General features: G+C 26.9%; 1 protein-coding gene across 1 annotated transcript; it reads right to left on the bottom strand.

Moving 5' to 3' along the window:
• Positions 1-6,289: 6,289 nt before the first annotated feature.
• HELRODRAFT_178925 (hypothetical protein) lies at positions 6,290-6,997 on the bottom strand (the record flags this gene model as incomplete). Its single annotated transcript, XM_009027802.1, has 1 exon — positions 6,290-6,997. One exon carries the CDS (start codon positions 6,995-6,997, stop codon positions 6,290-6,292), a length of 708 nt encoding a protein of 235 aa, XP_009026050.1.
• Between the last annotated feature and the right edge of the window lie 1,217 nt (positions 6,998-8,214).

The following is an 8,214-nucleotide window of genomic DNA, read 5'->3' on the forward strand; positions in this document are numbered from 1 at the left end:
TTTAGTCGTATATATCACTATATAACTAGATATATTAAATAACTCTACATAATTATATATAAATCTATATAGTCCTATATATCACTAAATAACTAGATATATTAAATAACTCTACATTACTATATATAAATCTATATAACCGTATATAACACTATACAACTTTATCTAATCAATAACACTATATAACTTTTTATAAATCTAAATAAACGTATATAACACTATATGCTTATATATATTCAATATCTCCAGATAACTATATATAAATCTATATAACCTTATATAACACTATATAACTTTATCTAATCAATAACTCAACATAACTATATATAAATCTATATAACCGTATATATCACTATATAACTATATATAATCAATAACTCTACATAACTATATATAAATCTATATATCCGTATATATCACTATAAAACTATCTATAATCAATAACACTATATAACTTTATATAAATCTATATAACCGTTTAAAACACTTTATAACTATATCTAATCAATAACTCAACATAACTGTATATAAATCTATATAACCGTATATATCACTATATAACTATATTTAATCAATAACTCTACATAACTATATATATAAATCTAGATAACCGTATATTACACTATATGAATATATATAAATGTTTATAACCGTATATATCCCTATATAATTATATAGAATCAATATCTCTACATAACTATATATAAATCTATTCAATCGTATATAACACTGTATAACTTTATATAATTAATAACTCAACATAAATATGTATAAATCTTTATAACCTTCTTACTACCACTAGATTAAACTGCTTTATCTAATCGCCTAAGTGGCTCTAAACTATTAAGCGCAAAGCGCACAAGTTTGGGTATTGTCACAATCTATATATAAATCTATATAATCGAATATATCACCCTAACACTTTCTATAACCGTATATAACACTATATGACTATATATAATCAATAACTATACATAACTATATGTAAATCTATATATTCGTTTATATCACTATATAACTAGATATATTAATTAACTCTACATAACTATATATAAATCTATATAACCGCTTATAACACTACATTACAATTTAAAATAAATAACTCTACATAACTATATATAAGTCTATAATCAATAACACTATAACTGTATATAAATTTTTATAACCGTATATAACACTAAATGACTATATATATTCAATAAGTCTACATCACTATATTTCAATTTGTATAACCGTATATAACACTATATGACTATTTATAATCAATAACTCTACATACTTATTTATAAATCTATATAGTCGTATATATCACTATAACACTATCTATAATCAATAACTCTACATAACTTTATATGAATCTATATAACCGTATATAACACTATATGACTATATATATTTAATAACTCTACATAACTATATATAAATCTATATAACCGTATATAACACTATATAACTATATCTAATCAATAACTCAACATAACTATATATAAATCTATATAACCATATATATCACTATATAACTTTTTATAATAAATAACTCTACATAACTATATATAAGTCTATATAACCGTATATAACACTACATAACTATATATAAATCTATATAACCTACGAACTACTACTAATTTAAACTGGTTTATCTTATCGCCTCAGTGGCTCTATACTATTAAGCGCTAAGCGCATAAATTTTAGGATCGTCACAAACTATATATAAATCTATATAACCGTATATATCACTATATAACTAAATATAATCTTTAACTCTACATAACTATATATAAATTTATATAACCGTATATCTCACTATATTACTATATATAATCTATAATTCTATATAACTATATATAAATTTTTCTAACCGTTTAAATCACTATATATCTATATATTATCAATAACACTATATAACTTTATATAAATATATATAACCGTATATATCACTATATAACTATATATAATCAATAACACTATATAACTATATGCATATCTTTATAACCGTATATAACACTATATCACCATATCTATTCAATATCTCTACATAACTATATTTAAATCTATATAACCGTATATAACACTATATGACTATCTATATTCAATAACACTGCATAACTTTATATAAATCTATATAACCGTATATATCACCATATAACTATATATAATCAATAACTCTACATAACTATATATAAATCTAGATAACTTGGAGAATTCAAAATAGTTTGAGACCACACCTTTCTTAACATCCGATTCCATGCCAAGCTGAGCCAATATGCATATTTTTTTGAAAGCGCTTTTATGTTAAAATTTTGCTCGCTATATTTATATATTTTATAAATTCATTATAAAAACAACAGTAATCATTGCTATATATGTACGCACGCAGTTCAAATTTTTCGGGGCGAATTCAAAATAGTTTAATAGACCACACCTTGCTTAACATCCGATTCCAAGCCGAGCCAAGCCAAGCTGAGTCAATATGCATATATTTATAAGCGCTTTTATATTAAAATTTTGCTCGCTTTTTAAACGAATTTCCCAATATAACAAATTCTCCATTCTATTTTAACTTTCTTTGATGCTTTTTAATCAGTCAGGTTACAAAAATCATTATCGATATCACAATGAAATCAATTTGAAATTTTTTTTTAATTATTGATGAACTTTTTAAATTGTTGATAAAAATAACTAGTATATATAGTGTAGTAAAACGTTTAAAATTTTCTGAGAGAATTCACAATAATTTGAGACTACACCATAACACAATTGTACAATTTGAATGTGTAAATACAACATTATAAATGTATTATAACTACGTGTATATATCTATCTATTTCTTTATTTAATTCTGCCTGTGTATGATATTTTGTCAAATTTATTTGATAGGAATTGAATATAACCTTCATACCGGCTGATTAACTACCATGCAGTAAAATAACTACTGTTGACACCATTTCCTCCAACGATTTCGCAACGAATTGCCCATACCAATTAATTAGAATAAACTCTTTCAGTCAATGTTTAAATTTTTATATTGTCATTTATTCTCTCGTTTTTGTTTCTGTACTAATTTTCGTGTCAGATACAATAATTTAGTTTTTAAGTAAATTTTCATTATCGTAGCTATCACAAACATGCCTGTTGCATTAATAATAAATAGAAATGAGAAAATTTCTGATGCATCTTTTCACAGGTTTATTTTCAAATTAACTTCACACTGAAATAAATGTAACAATATCCCTATACTCATTGAATAGAACTATTTTGTTTTACAATTACATATATTTTATTTTATAGACTATTATAATTTATAATGCTATCATGGATTACCATTTTATTATTAAAAGCAATACTTAAGAAATGCACAAGTTTCTGTAACAGTTTATAAAATTTCAGATTTCCTCAAAATGTAAAAATGCAAAACGATTGGATTAAGTGCATCAGACAGGAAATAAATGATTTCAAATGGCTTCCATCAAAAAATGCAAGAATATGCAGTGACCATTTCTGTAATAAAGATTATAAGGGTTATGATATAGAAAGGAAGGTAATGCTGAAGGAAGCATTCCCATGTTTTCAAGTTAGTTATATTTATATTTCATCAGTAACCCAAGGAAGCAATTCACATCATCATTGTACATTGCAACATTCTTATCTATACAAAAAATATAAAATGCATTCAACAATATTCCATGTATTTTATTAAAACTTAGAAAGGGCATAATGACATTGTGAATAATAAACCTTGCTTAGGACTGGGATCATCATCATCATACCAATCACCATTACAAATAGAGTCGATTTTATATTAATGCTTAACTAAATTGGCATAATCAAGTTTTTATATGAAATACACATCAAGTATTTAATGTAACAAATAAATTAACAGAAAAATTTCTGGAAAAGTTTAAAAAAATTAGAACATATGACTCTGATCAAAAATCATTCGCGTTGACACTGCATTTGTATGGGCCTAAGGCATATGATTATCTTTGGACAAATGGCTTACATCTTCCTCACACTAGGACATTAAGAAAGTAATCTTGTCATACCTGTTCAATAATTTTAATAAGATTGTTTTAAATAACTATTCTCAATGTCATTTTATTAACACTACATTAAAAGATGGCTACAAAACATTGATGGTATGCCTGGGGTGATTTCTACAAACCTTATTGACTAATGGTGATGGGGATCCTCTGGAACTGTAGGATCATGACATTCAATCTAGTCATGGATTGAGAAATCAATCCTTGATATATTTGATAACAAACATTTATTATAATATAAGAATGAAAAAAAGATGTAGGTGTAAGGCAAAATCTTACTGGAACTATTATTTTTAGCAATTTATGATTTATTTTTTTATTTATGACTTTATCCATTTTCAATGATACCAATATTTTTAATTATTATTATTCAAATTATACTCATGCCTATATAAATTAATTTGATTGTGGCTATTTCTATGCTTAATTATTTTATTTACTTGCCATAGGTATGCAAAGCATTTAATAAATTAATGATAATAATTAATCAATCAATCAATCTTCATTTTGCGTCCAGAGACCCGGTTTCCCAAGGTATTAATAATTAATAACACAACATTCTAAGTGCATAAAATATAATAAATTAAAAGTACAATTTTTACAAACCTCATTGGTTATGGTGATGGGGATTCTTTAAAACTGAACAATCATGATCTAACAAGTCATGGATTGATGAATCACTGGAATCACACATTATCTTTAATAAATTTAATAACAAAATGTACTAAAATTTAAGAATGAGGAATATTTTGTAAAACATTAAATGAAAAAAAATTTAGTTTGAATCACTCATAATAAATAAATTTTAATTAAATTGCAAGTTAGCTTGGGGAGTTTGAAGCTTGAATTGAACAAATTACAAAAGTGTTTATTTTATAAAATTGATTGATAAGTTGTTTAATATATTTATTTAATTTAGTTAGTATATTTTTTATTCCCAGACCTAAGCATTGTAAATAAAAATTTTAAAACCAATCAAGCAATAGAATTTAGGATCTTAGGAACAAGTGATGTTAGTCGTTAGTGTAGTAGTAGTATGTAGTAGTGTAGTGGTTGGTAGTTTCTAGTAGTCTGTTAATGTTTCTATTAATGTTCGTTAGTGTTATCTGTTATTTACTTCAATTAGTAATTAGAATCAGTAGAGTTTAGTTTTAGCTTAATTATTAGAGTTTAGTAATTTAATTACTAATTAGTCGTCGTTTAGTGTTTTTACACAGTTACAGTTAATGAGTTAAGTGTTGTTGGTGGTTCACAAAAAATTTTTTTTATTTAAAATGCAAAAAGATACTAAACCGTCATACAGCAATATCTATCCTAAATCAGCATCTAGTATCACCTTTTAAAACATTTTGAAATTTTAAATAACAGCAATATTCCGAAATTAGTAAATATACGATCGTAACTTTTGACTTGGGCGATAAAAAATTACCCTCCAATTAAGCTCCTTATTCGACCGTCAAAAATGAGCAAAGGCCGTTATATTTATTCTTATTATATGTACTGTACTCTCTACGGGGTCCTCCTGAGCATACGTTTGTTGGATTCTTGAGCCTTCTTTAGAACGAAGGCAGATAGCCAAGAATAGATTTAAGGTAATTTTTAGTTCGCTTTTCACGTTATCCTCATTGATTTCATTTTTGTGATTGAAAATATTACGCAATCCACCATAAGTTAAAAAAAAAGCATGAGAAGACTTTTTAAATTTTTAGGATTTTCAGTGGTTAAACATTAATGATAAATTTACAAGATTTTTTAACAATGTTATTCGTACAAAGGCCGGTGTTAACCCTGGATGATGCCCGGTTGAAGGGGTCTGAAATCTAATGTAACAAAACATACCTATTAAAACATGAGGATGTAATGACATAATCAACAGTTTAGGTAATTTCTATAAAAAAAAATTCTCAGATAACAAAATGCGCCTTTACTTCATAATATGTCAGCTTTCTCGCTTCTTTGTTTGAATCGAACGAAATCAAGTTATTCACTGATATATAATGAATGATGCAGAAAATATCAAGCTGTTTTTTTTAAATCAATGGAACATATTACGAAAAAGTAATTAAAATTCGTTTAAGTAGGTACTTTATACAAAGCTGAAAACATTACGAAATTAATGTAAATGTAATTTAAACACGTTTTATTGGATTCTCCATTGACAAAAAATAGAATTAAAAAGCATATAAAAAATAACAGTCAAGAAAATATTTAGGGTCCGTACATGTTATCTTCTGTCTGATCTGAAGCCATTATTCCATAGTATTAGGTACGGAACGCATTTGTATTTCAACATTCATAGAACCATCCTCCAGTGACATTGATTTGCAATCGTAGCTAAAGACCTGGTAAAGAGTCACTTTTTTCCTACAGAAAGGACAATTTTGTTTTTCTACGAACCAGTTTTCCAGGCAATCCGGATGAAAGATATGCCCGCACGATAGTTTGAGGACGAAGGAATTCTCTTCAAACTCATCGCAGCAGATCGGGCACGTGTCATTTGCATTGGAGAAATGTTCCCTGAAGTACGGAAATTTGTACACTCCCTCAGTCTTGTATTCTATAGGAAAAACATTCGAGTGGTGAACGTCTCCGCTGAAACGGAGGCCATTGTGAGAAAAATCGTACGACCAGATGATATCATTTCCATAGTACATTATCATATAGTCGTTCTGAAACTCCTGCATGTAGCGTAATAACATGTACCGGTCCACGCTCGCAAGTGACTTGTACGTCTGAATGCTGTTCAGTTCTAGCAGGCGGTCACTGTCCGATGCTAGGATGCTGGCAAAGCGTTCCGCATCCTCCTCCGAAAACTCCAACAGTTCCAAATTTTCATGTAAATACATCCTGCACGCATGTGCTTGTATTTTCCTATGATTTTTTTCATGACTTTTCAAGTACTTTTCCACAATTTTCTGGACACCAAACTTTATTTTTAATTCACGTACGAAATCCATTTTTATAGGATATATTTTCGAGAATTGTATTAAACAATGAAATTTTGACGTCTATAAGCAATCGATATTTGACATTTCCAAACATGTTTCGCAGTTATATACAGCTTGAAAATTGTAAATTTACGGAGTTTGTATTTAGTAAAGGACAAAGTTCTGTGTCGATTCACTTTGGCAGACAAAGACTTAGCTCGCTATGTACTCAAACATCATGGAACGAACGAGGTGTCCGTCTCCTTGTAAAATTTACTGCAATGGTTTAATTCCTTTGAAGTATTCACAAAGTTACTACTACTCATTCATTTGCACATATTTTAATTTGTTGCTTAGCTAACAAATTTTTATTGCATTTCTAAATTTATTCCAGAGAGTTTACAATCAGGATTCATTTCTAACTTTCAAACAACAAAGGCCTTGTTAGTTGCTATCGTTTGTTTGATTGATTCAAAATAAATTTTTAAATTGTGAAGTTTGTAAACTTTTCCCACACGTGTAAAGAGATATTGATGTCTTTGGACATGTTTTCCATTTTTACGATATTTCTATAAAATTTTTTTTGCAATTTTTAAACTTTGATCCAATAAGGATAAAAGTTTTAAACTCACTTATCTAATTAATTAATTGTTTTATTTATTGCTAATAAAATCATTCATATCAGATTTAAACAAGATCTCTATACGTAAGCCTACAGCCTAATCGGTCGGGACGAACATTCCCTTTGGTTAATTTTTCTGGTTTTAGATTTAAAATATTCAGGGACGAACTATAACAATGCTAAGTAATTCAAACAAAATCACAGTAAAACTATACAGTTATTAAATTAAATTCCCCTTATGTTATATCGCGACTTTCATGTTTTTAACAAAAATCTCAGTCAAATGAATAATGAAGGTTTATGTTCCGATTTAAATATAACCTTTTCAGAATAGTTGAGAGTGACAGTTTTAAATTATAAAATTCGCTTCAAGGTTTGATTTTCTTTTCAAATTAGTTGAATAAACGTTTAGATTATTTATTTTTGTATGAAATAATTTAAATATATATATAAACGTGAAGACGATTTAATACAAACAATGCGCTCTGCCGAGTATTTTTTACGAAATCAAATAATACAGGATCTGATTCTCAGCGTGGTTTGTTTTATTTATTTTTTTTTATATAATTATTTATAACATTCAAAATTTTATTTTTGCGAGGAATTTTATTCCTTGAAAAGATGC

Source organism: Helobdella robusta (genome assembly GCF_000326865.2).
Source record: "Helobdella robusta unplaced genomic scaffold HELROscaffold_51, whole genome shotgun sequence".
Lineage (NCBI taxonomy): Eukaryota > Metazoa > Annelida > Clitellata > Rhynchobdellida > Glossiphoniidae > Helobdella > Helobdella robusta.